This window comes from Pleurodeles waltl, chromosome 3_2 (genome assembly GCF_031143425.1).
Source record: "Pleurodeles waltl isolate 20211129_DDA chromosome 3_2, aPleWal1.hap1.20221129, whole genome shotgun sequence".
NCBI lineage: Eukaryota > Metazoa > Chordata > Amphibia > Caudata > Salamandridae > Pleurodeles > Pleurodeles waltl.
Window position 1 is genome coordinate 141,838,624 of NC_090441.1, and position 14,635 is coordinate 141,853,258.

Here is a 14,635-nt window from a genome sequence, read left to right on the forward strand (position 1 = left end):
CATGAAATGTTGTCTCCCAATCAAAAACAACCATGAGAGAAATGCATAGAGTGTGAGAACATCATCATGTCGGAGCTGCCTTTGGACAGTTCAGTATCTTCCACGGAATAATTAAACATTTAGAGCAGGATTTCTCGATTTCAGAGTCAAATATTGAAAAGTGACGTGCCACGATGTTCCTACTAAATGCAGAAGCAGGGCGAACTGATAGTTCACGCTTCATCCCAAAGATGCACACATGTGGTGTTGTTGATATTTACACGCAGGTTGAGGCAAATGATTACAGTAAAGATTGACAGTAACATGGCATAAACGCATCACAAGAACATACACACAGTATCAGCAATTTCGAGAAAACATAGCAAATGTTTAGTTGACACATTTTAAGAAAGCTGGGTTGCATTACTTCTTGTAGCTCAATATTGATTATTTTACAGATTCATAATACTTTTCACTCACCACGATGTGCAATAGCAGAACAGTATAAAATTCAAAAAACATAATTACATTTTAAAATTATTACCACAGCCTCCCTCTTCCTAAAATACGATAGCGCAGGTTCTATTTTATCTGACACGTTTGAGTACAAAAGTTGTTTAGCAAACAGAATTTTTTTTAAAAAATTTGACCTCAAAATATCCTTACTTATATTTACCTTAAATGGCCATCTAGTGAATGATGCCACAATAGATCTCAAAAACCCAATGCCATAATCAAACAAAGCAACATTCTAGAATGCTTTTTGTAGGTAATTGTTAGCAATGCACAAGTGGGCAAAGGCAAAGTTGTTTTTCTGTACTGTGAATGGCCTCTCCAACTACTTATAGGACCAAAGACTCACTAACCCCGGGTGTGGCAGCTAATGTCTGATTCAGAATCTGCTGGCATCAGCAGATCTCCTGAGCAGGGGTTGTCTCCCTACTGATGCTGTTTCCATCATCCACTATTACTCTTCCAAACAGACCCCTGATTATAGATTTTTCCATTGTCCACAATTTACACAGTCCAGCACACAGTCGAAACATAGGAATCAGAGGCAAAAAAGACAAGGGAGACTACGCCAAGGATGCCAGGTCTAACAGTACCCCTTCCAAAGCCGACACTCCTGACTTACGCTGCTTGGCCATGTCCCGTAGCTCTTCGATCCTGAAGACAGCGAGTCTGTTGACTCCGCCACAGAGCGAACTCTTCTCCCCTTTGCACTCATTGTTACACTCCTCCTCCTTAGCTCTGGTCCGGGGCAGCGTGTTCCCACAGTAACATTCAGAACCAAACTCCAGACCAGCGTACATGTAGGACCTGTACAGGGGAAAGTTCACAGCTTTTAATCATCTCAACCTGGTTTTCTTGTGTTTCCAGAGCTTGCTGTTTAATCTCCAAACACTACTGCAGAGAATCAAGGTTCATTGACCACAATTTTATATTTTTTATGTCTAAGATTTGAGAAGGACCCCCATAACAATTGAAGTATCTTAATTAAACTTTTTAGCTTAAACAACGTTCCATATATCTGTCAGCATTTGTTACATTGTATACTTGCTTGTTAACAAATTGTTTTGACTGCGCTCTTTGTGGCGCTGCTCCTTTAATGTGAGAGAAACTGACCATGACATGGAATGCGCAAAGATAGCTTTCACACTTCTGTTTAGTGGCAAATGTAATTGATCAAAAACTCTGTAAGTATCTTCTACATGCATGATTGAGAAAAATAAAGTTTGTGACTAGGCATATATTTGACATTTTTATCAATGTTCGATACTTGACCAAGGTATATCTGTCACAGGCAGACCTGCCCAAAATCCATGGAACCTTTCTCTTCACAACTATTCCCACAGCTTGATATATTCCATATCTCATAAGGGTGACATTATTGGAGTACAATAACATATGAAAGCTTTGCAATTAATGCTTAGGTTCATATCTGTCAATGTTTGATGTCAATAATCATAACAGATACCCCTAGAAATGTTATGCATGACTTAGCAGGATATAGTTGGGTGAACAGCTTCAGTTGACGAGTGTAGAGTTTTTAAGGTTTTTGTTACCGGAAGCAACTCGGCTGGGTCTTAGGACCACAAGATGGAAGTCTGAAGGGGGAGTTGGGGAAAATTTTTAGAAAATGCACTAGTCTATCTTAAGCTGTTTCTACCAGAAGACTGAATGCCTTTTTAGCAATACGAAGATTACTTCCAGGGATCCCACTTATTTTATCCTGAAGAATTTAATAAGGAATATTTTGAGAAAGAAAGCCATGACGTCAGAAGATAAAATTTCAACAAAATCACGGGGTTGGGAAATGATTTCAAATGACATTTGACTCCCAGGTAACATCACAGGACGCGACATCGCACGGAACTTGCTTTTAGTGACAGCAACTCTGTAATGTTCTAACAAACATTATTGGTGAATCGAGTCTTACTCATAAGCTCTGTCATATTCTAAGGATATCTCCAATAATACTGTTTGAGAAGAAAATTACATATAACATATAAATAAATCGGTATTTCATTTTATCTATGACTACATCCCTGTGAAAAATTGTTTCAGAGAAAGTAGGAATTTTAATAATAAGAATACCAGTGTCAATCGCTCGGGGTCCGTGCTGGGACAACTTTATTATGAGGGACGATACCTATAGCTTTTGCTCTAAAAAACACCTGAATTCAAAGGCACGAGTCAAATTGCGCACGGACCTTCGCAGCTGGTGCCTCGCGCGCTCATGCACCAGCTCAGGGTGTTCTTCCAGTTAAACTCCCTCATACAGCAGAAAATTAGATTCCAGGACCACGCTGGTCATGCTTTTTTTGCTTTGATAATACTAAATAACGAAATAACAACAAGCACTTCACGGCTATAAGAAAATATATTGTTATTTCTAATTGAAACTAAAAAAAGGAAAGACTGAGACATTCAAGGAGACGGGTGATGTTCAACTCTGAAGCACATCTCTATCCATCAGCTCACACGTTACCCCTGGAGTATTTTTAACCCCTATAAAATCACCCTGCAGCACTACAGCACTAAACCGCAGTGGCATAACGAAAAATACCCCCCATCCCGCAGATTGCGAAGAGGGTCCCCTTATTCTCCCATTTATTAACAGCTAACCTTTGGCTGAATGGAGCCCCCCTCCTCAAGAGTCAAGGGCCCCCCGAAAGTTGGGGACCCCCTGTGCTGCATGGGCTTGCATTATGCCCCTGCGTAGACTGGATATACAGCCCCCATCCGAGGTACTCTTTCATAACGGAGGTGGAATACAGATTCTGCATTTTAAGGTGAAAGACCCTTCCCCCCTCAGGGTTAAGAAACAAATGGAGCTCAGTAAAACTGATGACATATATAGATTAGTCCGAACTCTTAGTCTTGGTGCCATTAACATTTGGGAAATGTTAAAATATGAAGTGCAGGTACAAACTACCATCGTAATTAATGGCCTGTGAAGAGTCTTAATTAACAGCGAAGCAAACATCACAAGAGGCCCCACTTTGTATCCACTGTTGGATTTGAAGTCCCAGTCAGAGCAAGGTATCCAAGCTGGCTTGAGATCTGCCTCTGTGGTACTGCGCGGGCACACACATTGCAAAGGTTGCAAACATACATTGTGGAACAACTCGAAGGGAGGATTGGTGCACTGGCGTTTAATCAGAACACAAAGTTTAAGTCCAGGTGGGTGCAGGGGCATAACACAGTCCTTTGCAGCCCCTGTGATGCAGGGTGGCCTACTACCTTCCAGAGCCCCTAACCTTTCAAGAGGGCCCCTATCCAGCCCAAAGCCAATTAATATATGTGAGATATGGGAGACTCAGGGGCCCTTCTTCACATTCTGCAGAAGACCTTACATTTTTCCTCTGGCCACTGGGTGGTGCTGTCCTTCCCACTCTGCTGTGTCAGCTTCCTTCCCTAGTCTCCAAGCTGGCTTACATAAATCGTGTTTCTTTCCTTTTGGTTAATGCTGCTTCTCAGGACTGGGCTATGAGCTAAAAGCAGCCCAGGAAAAGGTTATAATGCAAGCTCCATAACTTATCTGGAGGCTGAGCACATGGAATGGTTCCCACCCTGGTCAGAAGGGGTTGGCCAGGTAATCATCGTTGCCCATACTTGCATCGGTAGCAAATGGTCCTTGCATCACCCAATTGTTTATCCATAGACAGTACAGGGTATACCTTGGTAGATTCACCCATATGGCCCCTGTTGGACTTTTGTGCTTATGCAAGGTCATCCCCAATCTTTTTGCCACCTGCCTCCTATTTTTTTCTGACCTGTTGCTGTTGGCGTTTGAACTCTGAGCACTTTACCACTGCTAACCAGTGCTAAAGTGCATATGCTCTCAGTGTAAATTGTATGTGATTGGTTTATCCATGATTGGCATATTTGATTTATGAGCAAATCCCTAGTAAAGTGCAATAGAGGTGCCAGGGCCTGTAAATCAAATGCTACTAGTGGGCCTGCAGCACTGGTTGTGCCACCCACATAAGTAGCTCTGTAATCATGTCTCAGACCTGCCATTGCAGTGTCCGTGTGTGCAGTGTTAACTGTAAATTCGACTTGGCAAGTGTACCCACTTGCCAGGCCTAAACCTTCCCTTTTCTTACATGTAAGGCACCCCTAAGGTAGGCCCTAGGTAGCCCCAAGGGCAGGGTGCAGTGTATGGTTAAGGTAGGACATATAGTAATGTGTTTTATATGTCCTGACAGTGAAATATTGATAAATTCGTTTTTCACTGTTGCAAGGCCTGTCCCTCTCATAGGTTAACATAGGGGCTACCTTTAAATCTGATTAAAGTGTAGATTCCCTTTGGGAGCGGATGGACATTTGGAGTTTGGGGTCTCTGAGCTCACAATTTAAAAATACAGCTTTTAGTAAAGTTGATTTTAAGATTGTGTGTTTGAAAACGCCACTTTTAGAAAGTGAGCATTTTCTTCCTTATACTATTTCTATGACTCTGCCTGTTTGTGGATTCCCTGTCTGGGTCAGTTTGACATCTGGGCTGGTTGCACCTCATACTAGACAGTGACACAAAGGGGGCTGGGGTGTAGTCTGCATTTCCTGATGAGCCATCTGTGCTAGGAGGGCGGGGAGGAGTGGTCACTTACACCTGAAAGGGCTGTGCCTGTCCTCACACAATGCCGTCTCCGACCCCCTGGTGAGTGTCAGGGGCCTGGCCTGGGAAAGGCAGGATTTCACATTCAAAAGAGACTTTACTTTGAAGTAGGCCTACTTCAAAGGAGAAATTGGGTATAAGAAGGGCACCCAAAACACTTCTGGAAACAAGAGGAACCTCTCCCTGGAGAAGAGATGAAGAGCTGAGGAAAAGTGTTGCCCTGCCTGTGACTGTGCTTTGTGGAGCTATCCTGCAGTTGCTGCTTCTGCCAGAGTAAGAGGGCAAAGACTGGACTTTGTGTGCCTTCCATCTTGCAAATAAATCTCCAAGGGCTTGATTTAGAGCTTGCCTCCTGTTGTTTGAAGTCTCGGGGACAGCAAAGACTTCTCTCTGCCAGCACCTGGAGTCTCTGGAGATACTCCTGCTCTGACAAGTGGTGCCCTATCCAGTCCTTGGGCCCTTGAAAGGAAAGCTGGTGGAAATCCAAGGAAATCGACTTCGGATGACTTCGGACCGGCGCCGCTGCTGAATCCGGTGACGCCGCCTGCAACCGACTCCGTGATCTTCGCTGGAACGCGACGACCTTCACAGGACCAACGCCGCTGCAGACCCGCTGAAGTCCGCGACTCCGTGGAATTCGCCGCACCACGTCGTGACCGACGCTGCTTGAAGTGTGCAGATTCAACGATTCACACAGACGCCGCAATCCCCGACTTCGCGCATAGGCTTGTTTTCACTCTTCACCAAAGGGACTGTACGTGGGGGTCTACGCGACTCCGTGTCGGGCGCCGCTGGTGTCGGCTTGTTGGGAATGACTCCATCACGACGTCGTGTTAACATCTCATCGAAGCATTTTGTGTTTCTAAGCGCTATTTTTTAGTTTAATCTTTAAAAATTCATAACTTGTGGATGTTGGATTTTTGTCGTTTTGGTCTTGTTTTGTTTAGATAAGTATTTCCTATTTTTCTAAACTGGTGTTGTGTCATTTTGTAGTGTTTGCATTAAGTTACTGTGTGTGTTGGTACAAATACTTTACGCCTAGCACTCTGAAGTTAAGCCTACTGCTCTGCCAAGCTACCAAGGGGGTAAGCAGGGGTTAGCTGAGGGTGATTCTCTTTTACCCTGACTAGAGTGAGGGTCCTTGCTTGAACAGGGGGTAACCTGACTGTCAACCAAAGACCCAATTTCTAACAGATACCTATTAACCATTACAAGTTTTGGTAATCTGTCCTTGATTACCCAGCCCTTCATACTAGTTTTATGAGACTTTGGGCCTCATTATGACCCTGGCGGGCGGCGGAGGCCGCCCGCCAGGATCCCGCCCTCCATTATACCGCTCCGCGGTCTGAAGACCGCGGAGGGTATTATGAGTTTTTCCCTGGGCTGGCGGGCGGTCTCCAAAAGACCGCCCGCCAGCCCAGGGAAAAACTCCCTTCCCACGAGGATGCCGGCTCGTAATCGAGCCGGCGGAGTGGGAAGGTGCGACGGGTGCAGTGGCACCCGTCGCGTATTTCAGTGTCTGCAAGGCAGACACTGAAATACTTTGCGGGGCCCTCTTACGGGGGCCCCTGCCGTGCCCATGCCATTGGCATGGGCACGGCAGGGGCCCCCAGGGGCCCCGCGACCCCCCCTACCGCCATCCTGTTCATGGCGGCTTTCCCTCCATGAACAGGATGGCGGTAGGGGGGGTCAGAATCCCCTCGGCGGCGCAGCGAGCTGCGCCGCCTTGGAGGATTCTAAGGTCAGTGGAAAACCGGCGGGAGACCGCCGGTTTTCCCGTTCTGACCGCGGCCAAAGCGCCGCGGTCAGAATGACCAAGGGAGCACCGCCGGCCTGTCGGCGGTGCTCCCGCCCCCGTTGGCCCTGGCGGTAGAGAACCGCCAGGGTCAGAATGAGGGCCTTTGTGTGCCCCAATTCTGTCGATTTGAGTTTAACTTTTTCTGTAGTTCGGAAGCAGAATCTCTTGTGGAGCCAGTTTCAGAGACAAATTAAAATCATAGCACTGAAGTGGGTGTGCTGCAGTGAGCATCACGTGTCCATGAATAAGTCCAGCAGTTTTGTACAGTCTCTGCTTGGGTTATCGAGCCAGTAGCCAATTTGACTGGTCTAAACATAGAGACGGTTATAATTGGTTGAGTGGTGGATAGTAACAATAACTGCTCAAAACAAACTGTTTTCCAGCAATGCTGGTTGGTGCCTTTAAAGAAAATCAGCAGACCTCCATTTTGTACATGGTTTCATTACCTGCTGAAATGAAAACACTTCCCTGCACCATTGCATGGTCCAAAATACCTTTCTGTCTCCTCAAGAGCGATTTTGGCGTTATAATAAAAAAAAACATTGCTCTGTAGCAGGCTAAGAAAAGGAAAAGATTCTGCCTCGTGTTTTGTTTTCGCTTGAGGTTATTACACTGAAGCTTAGTCTTCAGGGTTTCTATAGTTTCCTTGTGATTTAGTCCAAGGCAGTAATGAAACCTGGGCGGAGGGGCAGAGCCCTCTAGAAAACACTGGTGCACTATCAAAATATTTGACATTTGTAATCCCTCGTGGGCTGGCACCGTTGGCAGCAGGTGCCATGATAAGTGCACATATGGAATGATAATGACATATATATATATATATATATACATATATATATATATTCTTTTTGAAATATTAAGATTCTACTTATAGGATCATAGGTGATAGGGGTAGGTGCATTGTCCATTGTTGACCCGCTGCCAACAGTTTATCAGTTTTGTCTCTCTAGGAAACATGTGAGCCCCCCCCCTCCAAAATCACACCCAGGCAGACTTTCAGGAAGAAGAAGACAGGTGGCTGGCGGTCTCCCCAGGATTAAGAGACCAGGGATCTCCTTCAACCAAAGGAAATGTGAATCTCAGTGCTACCCCGCTGGTTTCACCCACTTTGCATCTCATTTTGGCCTCAAATTGGCTTCCGTCTTTCAACATTCCAAGCCACTTTCTTGTTCATCCTTGTGCCCACCCCTTACTCCGATTGAGGAAGTAAGAGATTGCAGCTTTTGATTGGTTTCTGTTGCCAAGAGAGTGGCTTTTATGGAGACTACGTGATGACTTGCAATGTTTTTACTGACCCCTCCCTCCGCCGCCACCAAAGATAAGTTGGTGATCATTGCCTGCATGATTGGCTGCGCTCCCGGGCTGAGTTCAAGGATTAAAAGTGAATATTCTTTAATTATGAACTTTTTTGTAGTTAAGTCTATGAAAGGAATGACAGTAGCACAGTGCACGAGCTACGGGCCCCCAGTGACTTCAACCATGACCTTGAGCTTGAGATGATGAGGACGAGAAGGCGCAGCAGTGCTCTAGAGAGACCATAAAGATGAAAGCGGATTAGTTTAGAACGTGTTCAAACATACCAGATGGAGTGAAAGAGCTCAACAGTGTTGAATCACCACAGAAGGGACAGTAACCACAGGAAAGGTTATGTAAATTTCCACACCATGTCCAAAATCCCGGAGCCCTTATAACATTGGAGTGGCAAACAAAAGACATGTCTCAAGGTGGTAGCTATCATTAGTACAGCAAGTTCAGTGGCCCCGGAGCTTAGAGGTTTAATGTCGGGCACTGCTCCTTAAGTCATGGCTGCCCTAGTTTCATGCACACAGCTCATCCCTCAACCATCATGCTGGAAGGAGGGGTAGGGTTTCCATTTTCCTTGTGTACATTAGAGCAGTAGTTCCCAACCTTTTGACTTCTGTGGAACCCCACTTTATCATTACTGGAACCCGGGGACCCCCACTGAATCATTATTGGAATCCGTGGACCCCTCCACTGAGTCATTACTGAAAGCTGTGGACCTAATCTTAATATTATTACATTTTCTAAGCAGACGCGGACCCCCTGAGGAGGCTTCGTGGACCCCCAGGGGGTCCACGGACCACAGGTTGGGAACCACTGCATTAGGGCATATGGAGCACTTGCAAGCCAATGACTGGCAGCACTGTAGTCTCCAAGACAAACTTCCTTTCATTGCAACCATACATCTTTCCACAGCAATCCATCTGTCTCCACTGCAAACATGCCTACCTTCCACTCAGATGTGTTTGCCTGCAGTTCTACAGTGTCTGTCTTTACTGTAATTCAGCCTGCATCACTGCAAGCATGTCAGTTATCTGCAAAAATGGCAGGCTACACTCCTGGTTCGACTGTGTTAACTGTGTTTGCCTGACAGAATTCACTGCAGCCATGCTTTCCTTCAGTAGCTGCGATATGAAGTGTCTCTACTGCAACCTTACCTGTCTCCATTGTCATCCTATCTCTCCCCTACTTTTTCTACAAACTTGTCTGCCTTCTCTAGATCCCTTCCAGAATAAAATGCAAGCTTCCCTGCCTCTACTTAAATTATGCTTTTCTCCACTACAACCCTACACATCTCCACCAAAGTACTTAATTTGAGCCAGTGGATTCCGGTTGCCGGCTCCGGCACTTATTTTTGAGGGCTGGCACTTATTTTTCTGTATCAGATATTTACTGGAGCAAAAGACGGATATGGGAAAGTCGGAGGAAGAGAAAGGCGGCCTAATGCACAAAGGGAGAAAGCAGAAAGCTTCCTGAGTCAGCCAAAGGGGCACGGAGTGGCTGTAAATGGATTAAAGAGGTCTTAGATGGCTTTAGGATTACTTTCCTCTATATTCTGTGCTCGCACATTTAATTGCAGCAGTCCTGTGTTTTCAAAGGAGAGCTTTGGGCACCGGCACGTTTTTATTTACAAATTAAGCACTGCTCCTCCGCAAAGCGACTGCATTACCTGCAATCTTTTCTGCCTTCATTTCAATGCTACCTGAATCCACCAAACCTTGTGTGCTTCCCCCACAATCTGGCCTTCCACCCTGCCAGCCTCCATTACACCCCTGTGTCCTTCTGCTGCAATTCTACCAGAATCTACTTTAGCCATGCGATGTATGGCTGCACTGTAAATGTGTTGGCTATGTTGGTACCCTGAAAAGTAACTTTCCATCACTCCACAGTGTCGTAGTTTGTCGGTTTCCGTCTCCCAGGCCCTTGGTCCTAAACCTTCAATCTTTTTGCAGAAATCTCCTTTCTTCCACTCCCTTTCTACAGTTTTGTGAAATGGTGGTGCGCATGTCTCCGCTAACTCCCAGCGCTGGATTGGCCATTTACACCTTCGGTTATTTCTCAGGGGTGGAGGTGAGGTCCAAGGCCACTGCTTGCTCCTATGTAACTTCTACATCTCCCCGAAGGTAATTAAAGCAAGCACAGCGAGGGCTTCAGAGGAGAGAAAAAAAAAGAGAAACAGAAAGATAAGGGCTGCTCTTCCGCTATGGCAGAGGAGCGTCGCCCCGCCTCTGAAAGGCAGCAGGAAAATAAAATTATAATACAAACATTTTATTATAATTTTATTTTTCACTTCCTCCTCGTAGGGCAGGGCGGAGTGATCATTGCCAGCAGTGGCGGATAGGGGGCGGGGCGGTGGGAGGAGTAATGTGCACTCTAATTGCAGATGTCGGTTTGGCTGGCTGTCCAAGTCCAGCCAAACTGACATGCGCACTTCGAACTCTCCACCCAGGCTGTGCATCACAGCTCAGGTGAACAACCACAGCAGGCTCCCAGTGCCTAGCTGAGTGGCATTTCAGGCTGCTCAGTACCATTCCAGGCACTTCTCTCATGCTAGGTAACAGCATGAGAGATGCATCTGGAATGGGTGGGGAGAGAAGATGCAAAGAAGCACCGAGGTGGCGAAAAAGATCAAGGCGACATGTGGCAGGTAAATGGTTTTTATTCTTTTTTTTTAAATTATTTCCACACATGAACACCCCACACCACCCCACCCTCACCCCATGCCTGACCCCTCCCCAGCCCCACTGAACGTTATTTAAAGCAGCTGCTGCTGCAGAAAGACACAGTGAAAAAGATCAAGGGCTCGAGAGAGAGAGAATAGGTAAGTAGAGAGAAGAATAGATTCATGGAAAGAGAGAAAGAGTGTAGAGAGGAAGGGAGCATGGCTGATTTGAAAACTGCTTCCAGGGCTGTTTCTGGTTTCCTCTCTGGCCCTGCTAACTACAATATCTTAGTGCGTCGACCTGGCTACCCCTTGCCTTATTCACAAACAGCTGGTCAGGTAGCAGTTCACCCTAATCCAGTCTCAGGAGACCAATCCTGCAGTACCCCCCAACTGAAGCTACAGGACACCCCCAAATTGACGTGGATTCGATGGCGTCTCTTTGGTACTAGTTTTTTTTTTTTTTAAAGGAAAATAGAAAAATGCGATCCCACCCTTGCTGCAGAAAGAAGTGAGGTGGCGCCTTTTTAAAGAACACTACACGCCATGATGCCGACCAGTTCACGACCCAGCTACCCCCTCATTCACGCATCGACAGAAACTTTATCTTTGACCCTCTACGGCACCCCGCTGCCTTTCTGTAAGGCTCCTACTTCACAAGTACCACGTGCATACATACAATTATTTTATTTTAGGAAAGCAATATCACTGGTGTAAATTAATCTGAATTTTAGGATGCTCAGACATCTCACGTAATCTATTACATGTTCAAATGGTGAATAGCGATGATTCTTACGATGTTCACCACAGCAATAGTGCAACACAAAATAGTGATTTCACTTTCTCTCCTCGGAAACCTCGAAGCTGAAATGTTCTATTTGCTCCCAACTCACCTTTCAGCGCATGCGTCTTGGCAGTGAGATACTGTCATCTTCCACAAGTCGTAGAACACAGCTGCCTTCAGAGTCCTCTCCCCGACATCATCACTGAAGCATCCAATGTACGTCCCTGAAACACACAAAGCGTTGCACGGTGATCAGAAGACATTGCACGGATGGCACAGTGCACTGTGTGTAAGGTCCAGGATGTGCAGGTACAGTCTTACATACTTTGCTTCCATGTTGGAAAAACGGTGCAGTAGTTTCAAAACATTGAGCCACATACATTCCAATCTACTAGTGTGTTGCACCTCATAGAAGTCCTCCTGTGTTGTGGCTAGAAGACTCCAAGTTACAAAAACACATCATTAAAAAAGGCATTCTGGTGCCTAAATAATTACATTAATATACTTGGGGCCTTATAACAAATAGGGTGCACTGTCCCTGTTTGACCTGCAGCTCACCTTCAAATGGGAGTGCTGGCTGCAAGCATGGAATGTGCATGCTGTCACTGATAATTCGCTGTCCCCAAGGCTGCAGCAAACATGCTCTGCCCTTGGAAAAACCTGCTGTTTGAAGCAGCTGGTCCCTCCTTCACACTGGTGGCAACAAAAGGCAACACTTTCAAGGGAGACGGAGATCCCCTGCAGGTGGTGCGATGAGTGCCTACAGGAGGAAGCCCGAGGAGGTCCACAGAACTGCCCTCAGGGACCACACTGAAAATGCACCACCCTTTGGTGGTACACAGTCACTGGGCCTCCAGATGACCTCTTTGCCTCTGCACCAGCGGCCATAGTACTGCGAAAATGAAGAGGTAAAGTGTTTCTCTCATTTGTGAGGGCTGCACCCCCAGACAAGTGATCGAATGGCAAGTTATTATAGCACGAGTACGGTATGTGCACCGGCGCTATCTAAATTACAGAACTGGCCACACAGGCATCTGGACCCTTGCTGTAATTCTTCGGTGCCCTGAGGGAGCAAAAAGTGGTCGCACATGTCCATTGCACCCCATGGGCGCTGTACGTATTTTGGACGATGTACGTATGATGGGCATTTTTGTCTGGCAGCGTTCCCATCGCAATGTAGTACAGAAAGGACCACAAATGTTAGTGTGGGCACTTCTCATACAACTATCCACAGGACCAAAGCTAGCACCATTAGAATGTAAAGAGGGCATTCACCTATTTCTATAAGGGTGTGACCCTATGCAAATGAGGAGGTGCCTCTTTCAGTGCACCTCTAACTTGCTACAAACACCGATGGACAAAAACGTTCTAGGGAACTAACTGTACTCCATCCAGGACAGGGGGCAGGTAGTCTATTCCACCACACAGCATAATTTGGAGGTGATGTGTACTGTAACATAGAACCCCCAGGTACCCCATGAGAACTCTGATCCTACTCCAAAGGCAGGCAAGTGGGGCCTCTGTAAAGTTATTAACAGTGCAACAGCGCCCCTCGCTGTCTGTGCCGGTACAGCTTTGATGCTTTGAAGCCCGCTGTAAGGATCACGTGCAGGACTTGCAGCCCCCCGTGTGCGGGCCTTCAGACCACCTAGGTGCCTGGCAGACGTACCACCTTGGTCTCTTTGATGTTCGATGTGTTAGAAAACCCATCCTTTTGCTGTGTTCTTCCCATTTATTTGTTCTGGAAATCGGATTGTTTGAGCTCTGCAGAAGCTGCAGACTAATAAAAATGTTTCTTAAATGATAGGCAGTTTATCTTCAATTTCCAAAATATTTACTCCAGTAAGACAGTTGTGTATGTGTATGACCACGGTATACTTGCACCGACTATATATAAGGAAAGTAAGAGTGAAGAATATATTGTTCCACCAATTTCTAAAACATTGCCTTTGGTTTCAGATTATACCTGTTTTTTGACTGCCCAGGTGCAGGTATTCCACGCGTGTAGACTGTAATAAAATGTTACATTTGTACATTTTCTTATGAAAGTGCTGTAAATACCAAATGCACAGCACATACTTGGCAAAGGCTCAGGAGACAATAGGTAAAGCAAAATTATTTGTGTTTCATACATTTTTAACAATTTTGAAATGTATTCTGACTGAGTTTGGCTGGCATGCATTTATACATTTCAAAAGCCATACCCATATATGTCTGTAATTACAGCACCTTTGTGGCATTTATCTGTCAACTTCTACTTCAAAGGACAGTCTACAAAAGCTCTAGAGTGGGAGAGAGGAAGACTGCCAAGATGGATAATTGTGCTGGGATACATTATAGTAAAAGCTTTACCTTTGACAGAACAGAGCCAGGAGAAACAGTTGTGTCAGGCAGTAAATGGAGCCTGAACCTACTGTTGGCTCAGGATAGGTTTCCTTTGAAGCCCAGTGGACTGAACTGGTCATGAGTAGGATAGGTAGACAAGGGAGCATGGATGCACAGCTTAGACATAGACACACTGTTTTAGATTTTGAAGCATGCTACAATTGGAGACTTTTTTTGGTTATTGGTTGGGGGAGAGGGAGTCCCACTCAGGAAAAAACCACAATCCTTGCCAAGGTAGCCCTCAAAATTCACTAAATTAACATGTGCCTAACTCTCTGGTAGCATGGCACAAAAGCAGTCAGGCTTAATTTGAGAAATTAGGCCTCTAGTTTGCAGAGGTATGCACCCTGTCCAAGTAGGGACCACAATCCTAGTCAGGGTAAGTCAGTTATACAGCATAAATTAATCTTTGCTCACCCTGTGGTAGCTTGCCACAAAGCGGACAGGCTTAGCTTAGGAGGCAACTTGTAAAGTATGTGTGCAATACTTAAAAGACCAAAACAGTGAAACAACACACAAAAATAATCCACACCAAGTTAGCAAAAGAGATCTTAATTTATTGAACAATACAAGACCAAAATGACATAATCTAATAAGTAGAAG

The 14,635-nt window shown here is 45.6% G+C and overlaps 1 protein-coding gene across 1 annotated transcript in view; it reads right to left on the reverse strand.

Moving 5' to 3' along the window:
- WSCD1 (WSC domain containing 1) overlaps positions 1-14,635 on the reverse strand; it is a 218,842-nt gene that overhangs the window by 85,436 nt on the left and 118,771 nt on the right. The window contains exons 3-4 of the mRNA XM_069227004.1: positions 11,757-11,871; positions 1,115-1,299 (exon numbers count right to left, since the gene is read on the reverse strand). Of these exons, the coding sequence (XP_069083105.1) occupies positions 1,115-1,299; positions 11,757-11,871 (300 nt within the window). The remainder of the gene's footprint in view (positions 1-1,114; positions 1,300-11,756; positions 11,872-14,635) is intronic.